This window comes from Entelurus aequoreus, linkage group LG04 (genome assembly GCF_033978785.1).
Source record: "Entelurus aequoreus isolate RoL-2023_Sb linkage group LG04, RoL_Eaeq_v1.1, whole genome shotgun sequence".
Classification (NCBI taxonomy): Eukaryota; Metazoa; Chordata; class Actinopteri; order Syngnathiformes; family Syngnathidae; genus Entelurus; species Entelurus aequoreus.
Window position 1 is genome coordinate 3,758,106 of NC_084734.1, and position 22,425 is coordinate 3,780,530.

The following is a 22,425-nucleotide window of genomic DNA, read 5'->3' on the forward strand; positions in this document are numbered from 1 at the left end:
ACAGTTTTGGCCGTTTTGACATCTTGTGTTGATTTTTTTGATGTGGTGACGTCCAAAAAGAGTCATGATACGGGAAGGGAGGGGGCGCACCGTGCCGGGGGAGGGGGGGGCGTAATGTTGTAACAAATAATATTTCTATTAAATAGGCTTTACTTTGCATTTTAATTAACGTGGGATTATTTTATGTATTTAGAAATAATAGTACCAACTTTTTTTTATTTATATATTTTTTTTCCTCCAAAATTTGTGGCACTGGCGTGGCACCCCCTGATGGACGGCGCCCTTAGCATTTGCCTACACGGCCTATGCCACGGGCCGGCCCTGAGTATTGTACAAAAGCCAAAAGGTGATATTACATAACATTTCTGGAAAATGTTGAGTGACTTGTGAGACAGTGTTTTTTTGCTAAATTCATAGCTAGAGAACATTTGTTTTTATTTTTCCTACAGTTAGTGCAATCAAACCACTTTGTATTTAAGATACCATTGAATAAAAACAAATTGTTTGACATTTAAAGCATGCAGGCAAAATAAGTCTGCAAATATTTCGCAGGGGAAATATATTGTATCTATAACGAGATGGAGGAGAGACAGAAGGAATAAGCAGTAGGGGTGTCTTAATTGCGATTTTTATTTGTAACGATTCTTAATCGATTAAAAATAATCAACAATCTATTTTTGTTGTATTTTTTTGTTGTCCTGTCCTGTCAACCCACTCAGGCAGGTTGTTGTTTTAGCTGCCCATATCTGTTGTACAGATTTAATTAGGCAAAGACAAATATTTGATACTTCTTTTTGTCGCCTTATTAGTATTTTACTTTATGAAATGTTTGGGTAGCGTTTTATTAAACAAAACCAGTTTTTTTTAAGTAATATATAAATGTATCAGAGTTGTGTATCTATTTTATGGAGGAATGTATAACTGGAACCCAATGTTATTAAAAAGTATTGATTTTGAAACGAGAATCGTTTTGAATTGAGAATCGATTCTAAATGAAATCGTTACCCTCAAGAATCAAATTGAATCATGTATTACACAAAGATTCACAGCCCTAGTAAGAAGTGTCTGATGAAGGGCAGGTACTCAGCTTGAAATGTGTCATATGGGACACGGATGAAGTGATTGCACCATGATTACATTACCCGTAAGACACTGGAGCCCCTGAACCTGCTGTGGGACCAAATGGACCCAACCAAATTAAGGCTCAATTTGCATAAATTACACCAATAAACTGCTTGGGTAAAGGAGACATGGGTATACAGAATGTTCGGTGCTAGTATTCTGTTCTGTGACATGTTTCCTGTTTTTACAATTTGCTGTCATTGACATTTGCACAGGTGCACATATTCATTCTGTGCGATTGATATGTAATGACTTAAACCACGGGTCACCAACCTTTTTGAAACCAAGAGTTACTTCTTGGGTACTGATTAATGTGAAGGGCTACCAGTTTGATACACACTTAAATAAATTCCCAGAAATAGCCAATTTGCTCAATTTACCTTTAACTCTATGTTATTATTAATAATTAATGATATTTACACTTAATTGAACAGTTTAAAAGAGGAGAAAACATGAAAAAAATGACAATTAAATTTTGAAACATAGTTTATCTTCAATTTCGACTCTTTAAAATTCAAAATTCAACCGAAAAAAAGAAGAGAAAAACTTTAAAAAATAAATTATGGAACATCATTAGTAATTTTTCCTGATTAAGATTAATTTTAGAATTTTGATGACATGTTTTAAATAGGTTAAAATCCAATCTGCACTTTGTTAGAATATATAACAAATTGGACCAAGCTATATTTCTAACAAAGACAAATCATTATTTCTTCTAGATTTTCCAGAACAAAAATTTTAATATAAATTCAAAAGGCTTTGAAATAAGATTTAAATTTGATTCTACAGATTTTCTAGATTTGCCAGAATATTTTTTTTGAATTTTAATCATAATAAGTTTGAAGAAATATTTCACAAATATTCTTCGTCGAAAAAACAGAAGCTAAAATGAAGAATTAAATTAAAATGTATTTATTATTCTTTACAATAAAATAAAAAAAAATACTTGAACATTGATTTAAATTGTCAGGAAAGAAGAGGAAGGAATTTAAAAGGTAAAAAGGTATATGTGTTTAAAAATCCTAAAATCATTTTTAAGGTTGTATTTTTTCTCTAAAATTGTCTTTCTGAAAGTTATAAGAAGCAAAGTAAAAAAAATAATGAATTTATTTAAACAAGTGAAGACCAAGTCTTTAAAATATTTTCTTGGATTTTCAAATTATATTTCAGTTTTGTCTCTCTTAGAATTAAAAATGTATGGCAAAGCGAGACCAGCTTGCTAGTAAATAAATACAATTTAAAAAATAGAGGCAGCTCACTGGTAAGTGCTGCTATTTGAGCTATTTTTAGAACAGGCCGGCGGGCTACCTGGTGCCCGCGGGCACCGCGTTGGTGACCCCTGACTTAAAGTATTCTGTGTACAACATATCTGTAGGCGAGGCACAATTATCTTGACACTTACTTTCCATACAAGCTACACCGGAAAGCTTGTGTGACTATCATGCATATTACCGTATTTTTCGGAGTATAAGTCACACCGGAGTATAAGGCGCACCTGCTGAAAATGCATAATAAAGAAGGAAAAAAAACCCACATATAAGTCGCACTGGAGTATAAGTCACATTTTTTGGGGGAAATGTATTTGATAAAAGCCAACACCAAGAATAGACATTTGAAAGGCAATTTAAAATGTCTAAAGAATAGTGAACAACAGGCTGAATAAGTGTACGTTATATGAGGCATAAATAACCAACTGGTATGTTAACGTAACATATTATGGTAAGAGTCATTCAAATAACTATAACATATAGAACATGCTATACGTTTACCAAACAATCTGTCACTCCTAATCGCTAAATCCCATGAAATCTTATACGTCTAGTCCAGGGGTCACCAACGTGGTGCCCGTAAGGACCAGATGAGTAGCCCGCTGGCCTGTTCTAAAAATAGCTCAAATAGCAGCACTTACCAGTGAGCTGCCTCTATTTTTTAAATTGTATTTATTTACTAGCAAGCTGGTCTCGCTTTGCTCGACATTTTTAATTCTAAGAGAGACAAAACTCAAATAGAATTTGAAAATCCAAGAAAATGTTTTAAAGACTTGGTCTTCACTTGTTTAAATGAATTCATTATTTTTTTTACTTTGCTTCTTATAACTTTCAGAAAGACAATTTTAGAGAAAAAATACAACCTTAAAAATGATTTTAGGATTTTTAAACACATATACCTTTTTACCTTTTAAATTCCTTCCTCTTCTTTCCTGACAATTTAAATCAATGTTCAAGTAAATTAATTGTTTTTATTGTAAAGAATAATAAATACATTTTAATTTAATTCTTCATTTTAGCTTCTGTTTTTTCGACGAAGAATATTTGTGAAATATTTCTTCAAACTTATTATGATTAAAATTCAGAAAAATTATTCTGGCAAATCTAGAAAATCTGTAGAATCAAATTTAAATCTCATTTCAAAGTCTTTTGAATTTCTTTGAAAAATTTTTGTTCTGGAAAATCTAGAAGAAATAATGATTTGTCTTTGTTAGAAATATAGCTTGGTCCAATTTGTTATATATTCTAACAAAGTGCAGATTGGATTTTAACCTATTTAAAACATGTCATCAAAATTCTAAAATTAATCTTAATCAGGAAAAATTACTAATGATGTTCCATAAATTATTTTTTTTTATTTTTTCAAATAGATTCGAATTAGCTAGTTTTTCTCTTCTTTTTTTCGGTGGAATTTTGACTTTTAAAGAGTCGAAATTGAAGATAAACTATGTTTCAAAATGTAATTGTCATTTTTTTTGTGTTTTCTCCTCTTTTAAACCGTTCAATTAAGTGTAAATATCATTACTTATTAATAATAACATAGAGTTAAAGGTAAATTTTGCAAATTGGCTATTTTTGGCAATTTATTTAAGTGTGTATCAAACTGGTAGCCCTTCGCATTAATCACTACCCAAGAAGTAGCTCTTGGTTTCAAAAAGGTTGGTGACCCCTGGTCTAGTCTCTTACGTGAATGAGCTAAATAATATTATTTGATATTTTACGCTAATGTGTTAATCATTTCACACATAAGTCGCTCCTGAGTATAAGTCGCACCCCCGGCCAAACTATGAAAAAAACTGCCACTTATAGTCCGAAAAATACGGTCCACAGATTTCCTAATAATTACAGCAAATTATTTGAATGCTTGTGTAAAGCAGATCAAGGTATTAAATCGTTCACTGATGTATTTCCATTTGCTCCCTTGAATGGTCATATATGTTCACACTGTGACATTATCAGATTTTGGATAGCACAAATGGCGCTGACCCATTTCATAATCTGATTTACAACATTACCTACAGAACTATGATAAATTGTGTGCACTCATTTTAGTTATAAATTGATATAAATGAGATATTAAGGGCTTATAGAGAAGGGTAATTGAGCAAATCAGTGATCGGATTGAAATAACTGATCAATGGGGCGGCGTGGCCCGGTTGGTAAATCGGCCGTGTCAGCAATTTGAGTTCGATCCCCGCTTACGCCATCCTAATCATTGCGGTTGTGTCCTTGGCTAAAACACTTAACCCACCTGCTCCCAGTTCCACCCACACTGGTTTAATTGTAGCTTAACAATGTAGATAATGGGTTTCACTATGTAAAGCCCTTTGAGTTTTTAGAGAAAATTGCTATATGAATATAATTCACTTCACTTTACATAAATGTAATAATAATAATAAAAACATTCAAGAGAAATCTCAAAATGCAATGTATCCTGATGATGCTAATGCTGAAAATTTGCTCTTTTATAACATTATTCAATGAAATAACTTTATTTCGGTCATAAAATCAACCATCAACCATTAACCATTTTGTGTGACCAGTTTAAGAGTACAAATTATACATATATAACAATCGTACACATTTACACAGAAAAGGAAAAGAAAAGAAAAAGCATGACCGAAAAAGGAATAGGCCGAAGCCAAGGCTTATATTTGCCTATCCTATACCTTCACTGAAAATAAGATTACCTGGAACATAAACGTTAAAAAGAAAAGAAAAAAAAATCAATGGGATGAAAGTAATCGTTGCTATATTTTATTATTTTCAATTATTTCACCTTTCAATGTTTTCTTAAACCTTAACAAAGAAGTACATGTCTTCAGCTCATCACTGAGCTTGTTCCACCATTTAACTCCTAAAACTGAAATACATCTGGGCCGTATTTATCAAGCTTCTTAGAATTACCCCTAAGAAGTCTGCTAAGAGTTGACTTAAGAGTAAATAAATTATTCGCTGAAAGCTGCACTTAAAAGTTAGTTATCAAGCGTCTTACTCACACTTTCAGCGAAGTGTAGGACTGAATCTTAAGTGTCACTCTCAGAGCTGAATTACGACATTACTATGTGCCGTAAACGGAATTTTAGGTGACGTCATTCCTGTGTCCATAGAAATGACCAATCACGGAAGGGAATCCCTCGTCTAAGAATAAAGAAATATCTTGGAAATATTTAAGTGGACAATGGGAGTGTATATTTTGACAATAAACTACAAAATAATACAAAACAAACTAGTCCCCGCCGGCACTCATGCTACCGCTCCCTCTCTTCTATCGCCCACACACTCACTGACGTCACTCACCTCACGGCCACACACATACGCTACTGTCATAACATTTTCTTTCCAATTCATTAATTAGGCAACTAATTTGAAACTGGTGTGGGTGGCTCTATATATACTAGCCCACTGCAGACACATGCAGAAATCAACAAGGAATCGAAAAGTATTAAATCTGTGACAAAAATAATATCCGCTCTGTCTAAACGATACCGTTTGATCAGCTGCTCGTCATCAAAAAAAAAAAAAACATTGTTCCGTTCCCTGAACGTTGGCGCACGTCTCTCTCGCCTCAGTGCCATCCCCTGCTGGCAACTCCTAACCACTTAGGACACCTCTGAAGGTCTCTCAAATATCGTGGAGAGTAGGAGTGATTCTTAGACTTAAGAACGTTGATAAAAAGCTTTTATTCTTAAGTTTGAGAGTAGGACTAAATTTCGCAAATTCTCAGGACTTAAGTGTAAAATGGCACTCTAAGAAGCTTGATAAGTACGGCCCCTGTATTTTATATTCGCTCTTGCTTTACCTATTTCAAAAATCAATACCCCCCGTAAATTATAGTTTTCTCCTCTTAGTTGAAATAACATAAGAATACAAGCTGGAAGGCGGTTGTTCTTTACTCGAAACATAATTTCCATTGTTTTTAAAAACACAATATCTGAAAATTTTAACACGTTAGAACTTATAAATAATGGATTGGTATGTTCGCAGTAGCACGCTTTGTGTATTATTCTAATGACCCTTTTTTGAAGTTGAATTATTGGGTCTACGTTTGTTTTATAAACATTTCCCCAAACTTCAACACAATATGTTAAATATGGAAAAATAAAAGAATAATATGACATAAGCAGACATTTCTTATTCAACATCTGTTTTACTTTATAAAGAACAGCAATGGACTTGGATATTTTTCCCTTTATATATTCAATATGCGGTTTCCAACATAATTTATGATCAATTATTATTCCCTATTCTTTATGTGGGATTAAAATATTCCACATATTCTGGATGAATTGTTACATATTTTTGCACTGAAATATATGATGCAGGTCTTAATTATTAGTATAACAGTATCAAAGTTAATGAAAAAATATGCAAAATAATTGCCCATGTTGTGGTTTTCTCCTTTTTGTTGCTTTGGCTTTAAGAGAGGGTGCTAAAATCCCAAAGAGCCGGTGTGAAATTGTAAGAGCAGTCATCTGTAATCCATAATCCACAGGATGATTTGGAAACATAAATCCCAGTCTGAAAGTTGCATGCGTGGGTTTACTGTAAACCTGTAGCCTCATCCCCCAAATGTAAATACATTAGAGGTTAACCTTGTGTTTAATGACATGCAACACAACATACAGTACACTAACTGACTGCATTAGATCAGTGGTCCCCAACCTTTTTGTAGCTGGGGACCGGTCAACGCTTGAAAATTTGTCCCACAGACCAGTGGGGGAGGGGGGGGGGGGTATTTTTATTTTATTTATTTTATTTTTTCATAAAGAAATAAAATCATGTGTGCTTACGGACTGTATCCCTGCAGACTGTATTGCTCTATATTGATATATAATGTATATATTGTGTTTTTTATGTTGATTTAATTAAAAAATAAAAAAAAAAAAAAATAAAAAAAAAATTTCTTGCGCGGCCCGGTACCAATCGGTCCGTGGTTGGGGACCCCTGCATTAGATACACCTGCTCAGTCTAATGAGCTGCAATACATAAAATGTCTCCAGAATTGTGTTTTCGTTGAATATAATTTGTATATAATTGTGTTTGTAGGATACTGAGAAGTGTTTCATTAATTAACGTACCCCAGTGCAGTTTTAGACTACTGCAACTACAATTACAAGCTCAATATATTTAGTATTACCTTATATTGGTTGAACATGTTCATTTGTTCCTTTGTTCTAGCTCAGTGCATATGGAGGAATCATCAGTGATGCAAGGAGCCCAGGGGGTTCTGGTCCAGAACTGGCCCACAGCATCCAGCGCTGCTGGTAAGAATCAGTCAGCCCATCAACATCTAACCAACCTTGGCAGTGGCAAAGTAAACATCTATTTTTAATTCATCTGCGTGCAAATATTCCTGTGTGCATTCCTCTTTGTACCACATGACTACCATTTTGACAACAGGTTGACCTGCACATCTTTCCTTCTTCTGCAGATAGTAGGGAATGACATTTGAAGCATTGTGTTGTGATGATGACCACATGGGATTCAGTAGCTCAGGTTGCTTTAAGCATGGAGACATTTGACCTTTAAACATAGCACAGGAAGGACACCGGAAAAACATAGAATTGTTGTGCTCATGAAAACAAAAAAAAGAATACAATGAAATTAGGGGAAAAAACAAGATCTGAGTGAAGGGAAGCAGGCTCTGCAATTAAGTTAAACAAAAAAAGGTCTGTAACATTGCCAATCCCCTTTTTGTTATATTTGTTATAGTGCTGTGTGAAATGGACAAAAATAGATATTTCAATATTGGTAATTTTATATCCCATATATATATATATATATATATATATATATATATATATATATATATATATATATATATATATATATATATATATATATATATATATATATATATATATGGTATTTTTTCTTAAAATTATGTATATATACAGTATATACATAATGGATATGTATATATATATAAGATATATGTACTGTATATATTTAGAAATGTACTGTATGTATATGTATACATTATGCACATATATAATAATGTATGTATAAAAAAATATATATATATATATATATATATATATATATATATATATATATATATATGTATAGATGTTTTATATATTTGTACGTATACATATTTATATATATATATATATATTTATATATATATATATATATATATATATATATATATATGTATAGATGTTTTATATATTTGTACGTATACATATTTATATATATATATATATACTGTGTATACACTACCGTTCAAAAGTTTGGGGTCACCCAAACAATTTTGTGGAATAGCCTTCATTTCTAAGAACACGAATAGACTGTCGAGTTTCAGATGAAAGTTCTCTTTTTCTGGCCATTTTGAGCGTTTAATTGACCCCACAAATGTGATGCTCCAGAAACTCAATCTGCTCAAAGGAAGGTCAGTTTTGTAGCTTCTGTAACGAGCTCAACTGTTTTCAGATGTGTGAACGTGATTGCACAAGGGTTTTCTAATCATCAATTAGCCTTCTGAGCCAATGAGCAAACACATTGTACCATTAGAACACTGGAGTGATAGTTGCTGGAAATGGGCCTCTATACACCTATGTAGATATTGCACCAACAACCAGACATTTGCAGCTAGAATAGTCATTTACCACATTAGCAATGTATAGAGTGTATTTCTTTAAAGTTAAGACTAGTTTAAAGTTATCTTCATTGAAAAGTACAGTGCTTTTCCTTCAAAAATAAGGACATTTCAATGTGACCCCAAACTTTTGAACGGTAGTGTATATATATATATATATATATATATATATATATATATATATATATATATATATATATATATATATATATATATATATATATATATATATATATATATGTATATATATATATATATATATATATATATATATATATATATATATATATATATATATATATATATATATATATATATATATATATATATATATATATATATATATGTACAGCCCGGCCCCCGGCCAAATTGTTTTAACCCAATGCGGCCGCAGAGTCAAAAAGTTTGGGGACCCCTGATTTAAAGTGTTGGTGTTGTTTACTGGTGTCATCTTGCAGTCAACATGAATCTCTTACGTGTAACTACCATTTACCAGTCACACTTTTTACTACACCATTTACCAAATAAAATAAATTTGAGGTCGGTAAGCACAACCAGAATTATTCCGTACATTAGGCGCACCGGGTTGTAAGGCTAATGAAATGATTTTACGTGCGCCTTATAGTCAGAAAAATATGGTATATACATTCAGCATATATATAAAATAAAATAATGCATTAGTATTGAGATGTAGTATTATATTTAACACACATTTGCTTCGTCACCTGTAAAGCAAAGCGTATATCTTATAACAATTCAGTATAGTTACCTATCACAAAATGTATCAAAGTGGCCCCTGCATCCTTCATTTTTTGATACTATAATATTTTGGTTTTTATTTGAGGAAAAACTAAATATTGGTGAATTACCTGCTAGCAGATTTCATTTTTTTTCGCTTTGATATTAAAAAAATCATTAAAGCTCATTTGCTAAGTAGATTTAGTTCTTGGCAATTTGTTCCCTCACTGTGCTGGAAATTAACCAAATTGTGTCCCTAAAACTGAGATACATACCAAACTTAGCGTAGCGTCACACCCTACTGTTTCACATTTAGCATGTCTGCCATGGTTGGCAATGCAGTGACTGATTAGGTTTGTGCAAAGACTGTCACATTCATGAACAAATGAATCATGTATTGTGTATGTAACCTTCCCTGTTTAGTACTAAAGTTATAACTTGCTGTCTGGTGTGTCAAGGAAAGATTGCACACACACACACACAGACACACACACACACACACACACACACACACACACACACACACACACACACACACACACACACACACGTGCCTTCTTCATATCTACGCACAGCCTCCTCCGCTGGGCATCGTTTTCTTTTTTATTTCTTTCTTTTTTGTCTTGACCCAATATTTAAAACAGAAATGCACTTCCAAATATAACCACACAAAAAAAGAAGCAGAAGTCAGTGATTTGTCAGTGATAACAAGATTTGCAAATGAGGATTTATAACACACATTTACCTCAGTATGACTTTAGACCAGTGGTTCTTAACCTGGGTTCGATCAAACCCTCTGGGTTTGGTGAGTCGGGCTCAGGGGTTCGGCGGAGGTCAAGACACACCCGACTCATCGTGTAAATAAAAACTTCTCCCTATCGGCGTATTACGGATACGGCAACAGCAGAAGTCAGACTGATTAGCAGGTGTGTAATTTGTTGTGAGTTTATGCACTGTGTTGGTTTTGTTCTTTTGTGCACCAGTAAATAAACATGGTAACACTTTAGTATGGGGAACATATTCACCATTAATTAGTTGCTTACTAACATGCAAATTAGTAACATATTGGCTCTTAACTAGTCATTATTAAGTACTTATTAATGCCTTATTCGGCATGGCCTTATTATAACCCTAACCCTCTAACCCTGGCCCTAAGCCTCTAACCCTAACCCGAACCCTAACCCTAACCCTAACCAAATAACTCTAAATTAAGTCTTTGTTACTTAGAATATGTTCCCCTATAGCAGGGGTCACCAACCTTTTTGAAACCAAGAGCTACTTCTTGGGTACTGATTAATGAGAAGGGCTACCAGTTTGATACACACTTAAATAAATTGCCAGAAATAGCCAATTTGCTCAATTTACCTTTAACTCTATGTTATTATTAATAATTAATGATATTTACACTTAATTGAACGGTTTAAAAGAGGTGAAAACACGAAAAAAAATGACAATTAAATTTTGAAACATAGTTTATCTTCAATTTCGACTCTTTAAAATTCAAAATTCAACCGAAAAAAAAGAAGAGAAAAACTAGCTAATTCGAATCTTTTTGAAAAAATTAAAAAAATAATTTATGGAACATCATTAGTAATTTTTCCTGATTAAGATTAATTTTAGAATTTTGATGACATGTTTTAAATAGGTTAAAATCCAATCTGCACTTTGTTAGAATATATAACAAATTGGACCAAGCTATATTTCTAACAAAGACAAATCATTATTTCTTCTAGATTTTCCAGAACAAAATTTTTAAAAGAAATTCAAAAGACTTTGAAATAAGATTTAAATTTGATTCTACAGATTTTCTAGATTTGCCAGAATAATTGTTTTTAATTTTAATCATAATAAGTTTGAAGAAATATTTCACAAATATTCTTCGTCCAAAAAACAGAAGCTAAAATGAAGAATTAAATTAAAATGTATTTATTATTCTTTCCAATAAAAAAAATAAATGTACTTGAACATTGATTTAAATTGTCAGGAAAGAAGAGGAAGGGATTTAAAAAGGTAAAAAGGTATATGTGTTTAAAAATCCTAAAATCATTTTTAAGGTTGTTTTTTTTCTCTAAAATTGTCTTTCTGAAAGTTATAAGAAGCAAAGTAAAAAAAAAAAAGAATTTATTTAAACAAGTGAAGACCAAGTCTTTAAAATATTTTCTTGGATTTTCAAATTCTGTTTGAGTTTTGTCTCTCTTAGAATTAAAAATGTCGGGCAAAGCGAGACCAGCTTGCTAGTAAATAAATACAATTCAAAAAATAGAGGCAGCTCACTGGTAAGTGCTGCTATTTGAGCTTTTTTTAGAACAGGCCAGCGGGCTACTCATCTGGTCCTTACGGGCTACCTGGTGCCTGCGGGCACCGCGTTGGAGACTCCTGCCCTATAGTGTCCAAAAAACTATAAATTAAGTCTTTGTTACTTAGAATATGTTCCCCTAGTGTCCAAATAACTATAAATGAAGTCTTTATTACTTAGAATATGTTCCCCATACTAAAGTGTTACCAAAAACATATAATAACTTTGTCTTGAATTTGAAAAAGAAGGAGGGTTCGGTGAATGTGCATATGAAACTGGTGGTGTTCGGTACCTCCAACAAATCAAATCAAATCAACTTTATTTATAAAGCACATTTAAAATTAACCAAAGGGGTAGCCAAAGTGCTGGACAATGGACAGGTTAAAAGATAATACGAGAACCAAGCAAACACAACACAACACAAACGGAGCACAATAAAAAAAAATTAAAAAAAATTAAAAAAATAGAACATAAAAGGTTAAGAAGCACTGCTTTAGACTGTCTCGTATTGTTTTTATTTCTTTGTTAGCCTCATTAGAGTTTACCTGAAAGTTTATTTTAGCTTCAAGTCAAACATGCTTATGGTTGGATGAGCAGTGGTGCATCCAGGTACAGAATGTCAGGGGATTTGAAAAGCAGATATTTTCTAGTGCGTCCTAGCTTCAGGACAGATTGTATATTTTTGGTCTGACATTCAGAAAAAATGCTCTCTAGCATATCTCAGGTAGGGGAGGGACGGCAATATTGATTTAAAGTGACCTGCCACATCAGCATGAGTCATAGGCATTGCTATATTGAACTGACTTGTGTGGTAGGCAAGCTGCAGCCTAAGGTGGGGACCAGCAGTATACTTGCAGTTTTATCCTTCAATGCGTGTGATTAGCAAGCCCTTAAATCTTCCTGTTTTAATGAGTTAGTGTTGATTATATCTCCACTGTCCAGTATGTTTTTGTGTTACGAATGTGTCGTACGTGTTTGGAGTCAGGAGTGCGTTTGGGCTGCTTAGTGTGCTGCGCCTGCAGTGACAGATGGAGCACAGCCCACACCCAGCTTAACAGACTCACATTAATGGTTCTGCCGGCTCTCTCTTTCTAAAAGAAGGGCACACAGGGATTCAGAGAGACCTCTGCAACACTTTGCAAGAGAGTCAGGGACTACAGAGGAGAAGAAATAGAACATTTAATGATGCAGGCTAAACAATAGAATTGGATAAGTCAATAAGTGACAGTGCCATCAATGATTGATTGAAGGCTAGTTCATCGGGGAAACAGGAAGTGGAACGCGGCGGCTGTTGCTCTAAGAGAGAAGGACAGACGGGGAAAGTAAAGGGAGGGCGGAGTGTAGGAGCTTGCGACAATATTCTGTATCAGCCTCTTGTCACCATGAATCCTACCAAAGTCCCACTGCCTCACCGGAGGATGTTGTTGCCATGGCAACTGTTCGTGGCACCCAATTATCGACAAGGCGAGAGAAGAAGGGCGAGTGAGGGGGGCTGTCAGATCGAGGGAAGTGCGACCATATGGCGTTGGCCGAAGGATAATGAAAATGGGTAGGGGGGGGAAGGACACAGAGAGGTGTTGAATGAAATGCACCTAGAGAGAGAAAGAAGATGGAGAAAGGTTGTGTTTGAATAAGGAGAGAAGGAGGGTGACCTACATTCACTAGGGAGGTACTGCAATATTGAATGCAGGCTTGCTGCTGCTCTAACCCATCACACACTCACAGAGTGTAATATGATAATAAAGTAATAGAACCCCAATCAACTGCAAGGAAAGAGTACACACTGAAACCTGACAGTCCCCTTTGGGACTTAATTTGTTAGTATTTAGAACGTTTTTTCCCCCCCAAAAATGATAATAGAAATAAGATGTTCCATGGTAGAGAGAACAATACATTTATTGAATATACAAGCAATGTTTTATGTAACATTTTAAAATGTTTAAATGTCAAACAAGTCTAAACTTGAGTGATGGTGTTTCTTGCATCTCACGTTTTAACATAATGTATGTATTTAATTAAGAACAAGCAATAATAATAATAATCATGGTTTCTAGGGTCACAGTTTGTTTCATACTCAGTAGACTAAGGCAGTGGTTCTCAAATGGGGGTACGCGTACCCCTGGGGGTACTTGAAGGTATGCCAAGGGGTACGTGCGATTTTTAAAAAATATTCTAAAAATAGCAACAATTCAAAAATCCTTTATAAATATATCTATTGAATAATACTTCAACAAAATATGAATGTAAGTTCATAAACTGAACATCAAATCAAGTAGGCTATTCCATTCATTACCATAAACGCAGAGTTTCCCCCACGCCATGATGGTTTGACCCTCACCAAAATGTCTGTCAAAAAGAACTGTGGAAAGAAATGCAACAATGCAATATTCAGTGTTGACAGCTAGATTTTTTGTGGACATGTTCCATAAATATTGATGTTAAAGATGTATTTTTTTGTGAAGAAATGTTTAGAATGAAGTTCATGAATCCAGATGGATCTCTATTATATATACACTACCATTCAAAAGTTTGGGGTCACCCATACAATTTTGTGGAATAGCCTTAATTTCTAAGAACAAGAATAGACTGTCGAGTTTCAGATGTAAGTTCTCTTTTTCTGGCCATTTTGAGCGTTTAATTGACCCCACAAATGTGATGCTCCAGAAACTCAATCTGCTCAAAGGAAGGTCAGTTTTGTAGCTTCTGTAACGAGCTAAACTGTTTTCAGATGTGTGAACATGATTGCACAAGGCTTTTCTAATCATCAATTAGCCTTCTGAGCCAATGAGCAAACACATTGTACCATTAGAACACTGGAGTGATAGTTGCTGGAAATGGGCCTCTATACACCTATGTAGATATTGCACCAAAAACCAGACATTTGCAGCTAGAATAGTCATTTACCACATTAGCAATGTATAGAGTGTATTTCTTTCAAGTTAAGACTAGTTTAAAGTTATCTTCATTGAAAAGTACAGTGCTTTTCCTTCAAAAATAAAGACATTTCAATGTGACCCCAAACTTTTGAACGGTAGTGTATATATTTATATATATATTTATATATATATATATTTTGTTTAAGTATGAAGCAATTTAAAATCGGAATGAATAAGAATCGTGATTTGTGTGTCTATCGATTTTATTCTGCACCTTTAGTAGAAACCGTTCTGAATATAAATAAAAATATGTACCAATTGAAGAAACACTGTATTAACAGAATGCTGTAAGTCCAAAAATCGTTATTTTATTTGGTGAAAAACTAGTAAATGTCCAAACAATGGCTCTTGCGGACCAGGGCTACAGCTATCAATTATGTAAGTAGTAATCTATCGATTAGTTTGTTTAAATAATCGGATTAAACATACTTTATAGCGTCAGTGGGAACATTTTGGGGGAAATAGTTTAAATAAACAATGTTTTTTCTATTTGCCATAACCATCATTCTTGTGTGTGTGATAATTACAGCTCCATTAATGTGTGCCGTACAAAAACCCTTCGCACTGTAATTGCACTTTTAACATTTATATGCTTATATTAAAAAAAGACGGCACACAGATCATAACACCCACACACCACCCTTCTCATGTATGATGTATTTCAGCGTTCATGCAGAAACTATGTGTATGTATTTAAAGTTCTGGGCACTCTACGTGATTGTGCATTGTATCAATTTGTATTAGTTATACTCCTCAAACGATACATCGAAACAACAGAATATGAATCATATTAAGTGATTTAATCGATTAGGCATTGCAGCCCAATATTGTCGACAACCACTTCAAGTATGTTGTTGCTTTGAGAAAAGAATCCAAAGAAAAAGCAAAATGCACTCAGAATTTGATGCTCGCTGAGCTCTAGTGAGATGTATGCTGATGTTCAAACATCAAAAGGGTTTGTGCCACTATAGAATCCATGTTTCCTGCAAATCTTATTTAAATTCTGAATAGTATGTCTTCTGCCATGTTTGACTTGAGAGTTAGGTCTGCATGATGGATGTATGCTTTTTGCTGCGCCTTCACAGTCCCTAATTAGAGACGAGAGCGATGACAGAGCAGTTCAAACATCAGCCTTTTACATCATTCCCGTTGCTCATCAGTCACATCAGAAAAGAGATAAGCACAGTCGGCGATTATTTTCTGGAAACGAAAGATGAAAACAGAACTGATTTAATCAAGGCAAGTTTTTATCCCGTTCAGCTCTTTTTAGATACGATCTAATTGATGCACTTTTTGACGGATCCGTAGATTTAAGTTTGTCTGTATTTTTGGGGGAATATATGCAGAAGCTCCATCACACAATTTGTTTACGGCTCCATGCAACGCCGCTCCTTTTGGGACAACTAATCCACCATCTGCCACTTGATTCAGCAGGGAAGCTAAATCAAGGTGCTCAACCTGGCGTGAAAGCCAACTAGATACAAACAGTCACCCACCGCAAAATGCACAAAAATTATGATTAAAATCTACCATTACTGTAGATAATTTCAACACATTAGAGTAGGCGTGTCAAACTCAAATACAGAGTGGGCCAAAATGTAAAACTGAACAAAGCCGCGGGCCAAGGTTGAACAAATGAACCACAAGCAAGGCTTATATAACTTTATAGTGACATGCAAAATCGGGTTTCAAATAATAATAATAATAATTAAAAAATATCAATGTCATATCAAATACAATTTAAATAAAAATGGAATGCCTCTTTTCTATTTGCAGCCTTCTGAAGTAAATATCAACATTAACTTTTTCCACAGGCTAATACATTTGAAAATAAAATAACAATGAATAAAGCAACCATTCAGGACTTTAAACTGCTCAGTTTGCAACACACTGATCTAATCTGATGTGCCCAAGCCAGATACCTGCCATCTTTTCTTGGATGCTAGTTCATTCATGTCGGGGCTCAGGCTTTGAGCTGAGGCAACCTTCATTATCCAACCAAGGTGTTCATCAGTCATTATATCTCGTAGTCCACCCGGACCACAGTCTTGGGGGCGTGCCTTAAAGGCACTGCCTTTAACGTCCTCTACGAGCTGTCGTCACGTCCGCTTTTCATCAATCAATCAATCAATCAATGTTTATTTATATAGCCCTAAATCACAAGTGTCTCAAAGGGCTGCACAAGCCACAACGACATCCTCGGTACAGAGCCCACATACGGGCAAGGAAAAACTCACCCCAGTGGGACGTCGGTGAATGACTAAGAGAAACCTTGGAGAGGACCGCATATGTGGGTAACCCCCCGCCCCCTCTAGGGGAGACCGAAAGCAATGGATGTCGAGTGGGTCTGACATAACATTGTGAAAGTCCAGTCCACAGTGGATCCAACACATCAGCGAGAGTCCAGTCCACAGCGGGGCCAGCAGGAAACCATCCCGAGCGGAGACGGGTCAGCAGCGCATAGATGTCCCCAACCGATGCACAGGCTAATGGTCCACCCGGGGTCCCGACTCTGGACAGCCAGCACTTCATCCATGGCCACCGGACCTATGCAACTACCCCTCGCAAGGGACAGGGGAGAAGAGGAGAGAAGAAAAGAAACGGCAGATCAACTGGTCTAAAAAAGGGGGGTCTATTTAAAGGCTAGATTATACAAATGAGTTTTAAGATGGGACTTAAATGCTTCTACTGAGGTAGCATCTCTAACTGTTACCGGGAGGGCATTCCAGAGTACTGGAGCCCGAATAGAAAACGCTCTATAGCCCGCAGACTTTTTTTTGGCTCTGGGAATCACTAATAAGCCGGAGTTCTTTGAACGCAGATTTCTCGCCGGGACATATGGTACAATACAATCGGCGAGATAGGCTGGAGCTAAACCGTGTAGTATTTTATACGTAAGTAGTAAAACCTTAAAGACGCATCTTAAGTGCACAGGAAGCCAGTGCAGCTGAGCCAGTATAGGCGTAATATGATCAAACTTTCTTGTTTTTGTCAAAAGTCCATTCATCCATTCTAACAACGTGCCGGCCCAGTCACAAGATATGTGCGGCTTCTGTAAGCACACACACGTAAATGCAACGCATACTTGATCAACAGCGATACAGGTTACACTCAGGGTAGCCGTATAAACAACTTTAACACTGTTAGAAATATGCGCCACACTGTGAACCCACACCAAACAAGAATGACAAACACATTTCGGGAGAACATCCGCACCGTAACACAACATAAACACAACAGAACAAATACCCAGAACACCTTGCAGCCCTAACTCTTCCGGGACGGCGTGGCGAAGTTGGTAGAGTGGCCGTGCCAGCAATCGGAGGGTTGCTGGTTACTGGGGTTCAATCCCCACCTTCTACCATCCTAGTCACGTCCGTTGTGTCCTTGGGCAAGACACTTCACCCTTGCTCCTGATGGGTGCTGGTTAGCGCCTTGCATGGCAGCTCCCGCCATCAGTGTGTGAATGGGTGAATGTAGAAATAGTGTCAAAGCGCTTTGAGTACCTTGAAGGTAGAAAAGCGCTATACAAGTATAACCCATTTATCATTTATCATTTATATACACCCCGGCTACCACCAACCCCCCCGTCCGTGCGTCGGTTGAGGTGGGCGGGGTTGGGCGGGGGGCGGGGTTTGGTGGTAGCGGGGGTGTATATTGCAGCCCGGAAGAGTTAGGGCTGCAAGGTGTTATGTGACTGGGCCAGCACTCGTTGGACTGGATGAAAAGTGGACGTGACGATTTTCGGGAGGGGCACTGAAATTTGGGAGTCTCCCGGGAGGGTTGGCAAGTATGAGAATTAGCGGTGAGTGCGGTGTTACCGCGGCACCGCCGCTGTATATAATCGGCGGGCCAGCTCTAGTGTTAATTTGATATCGCCTCAAGGGCCAATCTTGAAAAGTGTGCGGTCTTTGAATTTTGTCCAGAGCATCATGTTTTATATCTGCATATTCAAATCCTCTTCCATCTTCATCATCGTCTGCCTCCTTCCCTATTCAATTTGTTATGTAACGCTGCACTTGGTCTCAACTTGCCGACAACTGAAGTGAATGAAATAAACGAGGCAAAACAGAGCTCGACTGATTTAGGCAAACATTATTGGTCTTTGACGTCAGGGCGTTGACTTTTTGCTTGTCTCTAACGCGCCTCATTGATCGATAGATGACGTTTACAACGCCTAATCACACAGACAATCAGCGTTGACGAGCACGATTACGACATTTTGATCTGCAACAGGGAAGCAACTGCTGCGTTTTCACGCTAGATTGCATGAAAGGTCGAGGCAACTGAATGTCAGGGACTGGAAGAGGAAGAGATTATGTCCAGGAAGGGAAGCACAGAGAAAGTGTTGGCCTGCATCAGCCATCAAAGGCTGTGTCACGATTAGTTTGGAGTGAGGTGAGGGATGCAAATGTTGCGAGGTAGAGGCAAGCGCATGGGAGCAGGATGATCAAGCACAAGCTTCAATCACAATTTCCCTTTTTTGCAGAGAAAATAGAAATAATACATTTTTGGTTGCACGCTTTCCTTTTAGTAAGAATGTTGACTTCACAGTCAAGTGATTCGGGTTGCTTCAAATCTACAGTTTGCATATGCATGTGTAAGTTCTCTCCAGTTCCTGTGGTTTCCTCCTACCTCTAGGGATGCAACCATTAACCAGTATTAACCGTGATTATTCAACATCACAGATATTTTATCGCAAAGGCACCGTGTTCCAGTCCTCACCACTCAGACATTTAGCCCTACTCAGTGGTTCTTACCCTGGGTTTGATCGAACCCTAGGGGTTCGGTGAGCCGGCCTCAGGGGTTCGGCAGAGACATCCGCCGCGGAGGTCAAGACACAGCCGACTCTTTGTGTAAATTAAAACTTTTCCCTATCGGCGTATTATGGATACCCCCAAACAATGTTCCCTCTAATTTTCCATATGTGTGAGCAAACGCAAAAACTCCTTGAGCATTCAGTGGAGCACATGTGAGCAGCATCAGATGTGCACACCTTGGCCACACCAGCAACACACCTGTTCCAAACCTGACTAAATAACAAGTTAAATGTTTTATTAGTGTAATCAAATGGCAGCAGTCATTTCCATGAGATTATTTTCTAATATAAGTGTTTTGGCCCACTTACAATGACAAAAACAAAAAAATATTGTTTTTCAAGATCGAAGATGTGTTTGGATACGGAGACATTTCTGTACCCATGGAACTGAAGCAAACAATTGCCACGCACTTAGATGAGCTTGCAGAGTCTCTTGACGGATATTGAACAAGGTGATGTTCATGCACGGTTCATTTTGTGCACCAGTAAAAAACATAAAACTTTGTCTTGAATTTGAAAAATTTATTTATTTATTTTTTCACTAAAGAAGGGTTCGGTGAATGCGCATATGAAACTGGTAGGGTTCGGTACTTCTAATAAAGTTAAGAACCACTGGGTTAGAGTGTCCGCCCTGAGATCGGTAGGTTGCGAGTTCAAACCCGGGCCGAGTCATACCAAAGACTATAAAAATGGAACCCATTCCCTCCCTGTTTGGCACTCAGCATCAAGGGTTGGAATTGGGGATTAAATCACCAAAAATTATTCCCGGGCATGGCCACCGCTGCTGCCCACTGCTCCCCTCACCTCCCAGGGGGTGAACAAGGGGATGGGTCAAATGCAGAGGACACATTTCACCACACCTAGTGTGTGTGTGTGACAATCATTGGTACTTTAACTTAACGTTATTTTCGGCACAACCTGCACGGAAGAAAAACAAAGTTAAACTAGCTGTGCAAGCGCTTATATCAAGAAACCCGCTGGTAAGCTATATTAGTTTAAAAATGGCAGCAGGACAAAGCAGCGAAGTGTTCCCACCCAAAATAAGGTGAAGTCCAAACGTGGGAACATGTTGGGTGCTTAAGAAATCACCAGGGAGCCATTGAAGACAATGGCTCACCTGTTTACAAAACCTGCAAGAAGAAAGTTGTTGCTATACTCGGGCTGGGCGATATGGACAAAAACGGCATATACCGGTATCTTAAAATAGAACTTGCACAATGCTTAAGGTTGCTTAAGTGTTTCATGGCTAGATGACCAGTGTTGAAAGTACTCAGATTTTGTTGTTGTAAGTAGTAACACAACACGTTGTCAAAGCAGTTTTTCTTCATTAACGACAAGTTTAAAGTCTCACGCTTGTGCGCAGGGATAGATTGAGCTTTTGCTCCCTGACTGCGGGAAAGCAGCTGGCTTGAAACTACTCTTCATCCACTCAGCCGCTATACTACAGTAGATTAGTCCGCACGGGCTATGGGGAGATGCACTTTCAAGCCGAAGGGGTAGCAAAACATTTGACACACCGAGCGAGCAGCAGAGAGGAGCTATCGCTAGCTGCTGTGCTCAGTCGCTAACAGAAATGGCCAACATAAACAGATGAGATTAGTGATAAAGTCGCTACAAGGAGAGATATAGGTTCTCAAGCTAATTGGTGTATGTGTAAATAGCTGTAGTCACTCACCAAATGCAGTTGCTGACAAATGCATTGCATCACTCGAGAGTCGAGAAGTCGGCATCACAGCCGCCATATTCTTTTGAAAACTTTGTTCCGTTGCGTCATTGTGCGTCAGAGAAGTCTACGTAAACACGCAAGAGGTGGGGTTGAGCCAAAGGGAATGTCCTGTGCTTCGCCTGCCAGGCGCAGAGAATAGCAAACGGCCGTAACAAAGGCACATCAAAAGGTACAACGGTCTTGTCTCGTATATATACAGTATGTATACCTCTTTCTAAAATATACCGGTATTAACTAAAACACTGGTATACCGCCCAGCCATAGGCTAAACTGGCTGCTTTTCACGCCAAAGTAAAGGTAAAACATAATAACAGATAAAATATGATAGTGGCAAGTTACTACATTACCAATTTAGTTGGTAGGGAGTTAAATATAAATTACGTACATATTCATATGTACGTGACATAGTTCAGTTCAGTGTAAACAAACAGCAACTGGTTCTCCTGGCTCGGGCTTCATTCAGTGACCATTTAACGTTAGAGATTGCTTCCTCCTGTCTACGTTACACAATCTATAGGCATTATAAGTTAACATAGCAAATGTAAAACGCTAACATAACATCAAGAGCTTGTTGAATAACAGTACTATACCATGAGATCTGGTTGTGTGCATTTCTCTTATTATTAGCACAGCATAGCAGTGTTTCCCATAAACTGCCAAGATACCTGTGGCGGTGGGGGCGTGGCTATGGGCGTGGTCACCATGACATCATCGAGTAATTTGCATAATTTACTACAATGATATGATTTTCTCTAAAAAGGCTCAAAAAATGTATACTTACTAATTAATAATAACAGTTTTGTTTTAAACGTCCATCCATCCATCCATTTTACAATATAATTACAACACTTTATGTACATATTTATATACATATTTGAACAATAAGTTATTCACTGAAATATATTTATTAATTGTG

At 36.7% G+C, this 22,425-nt stretch overlaps 1 protein-coding gene across 9 annotated transcripts in view; it reads left to right on the plus strand.

Moving 5' to 3' along the window:
* The window catches only part of LOC133648190 (protocadherin alpha-C2-like), a 206,226-nt gene that overhangs the window by 174,819 nt on the left and 8,982 nt on the right, over window positions 1-22,425 (plus strand). For 8 of the 9 annotated variants that reach the window (XM_062044026.1, XM_062044023.1, XM_062044022.1 and 5 more), the window contains exon 3: window positions 7,572-7,657. In XM_062044026.1, the coding sequence (XP_061900010.1) occupies window positions 7,572-7,657 (86 nt within the window). Of the gene's footprint in view, window positions 1-7,571; window positions 7,708-22,425 lie in introns of all 9 variants that reach the window. The other variant, XM_062044020.1, reaches the window with a different exon arrangement.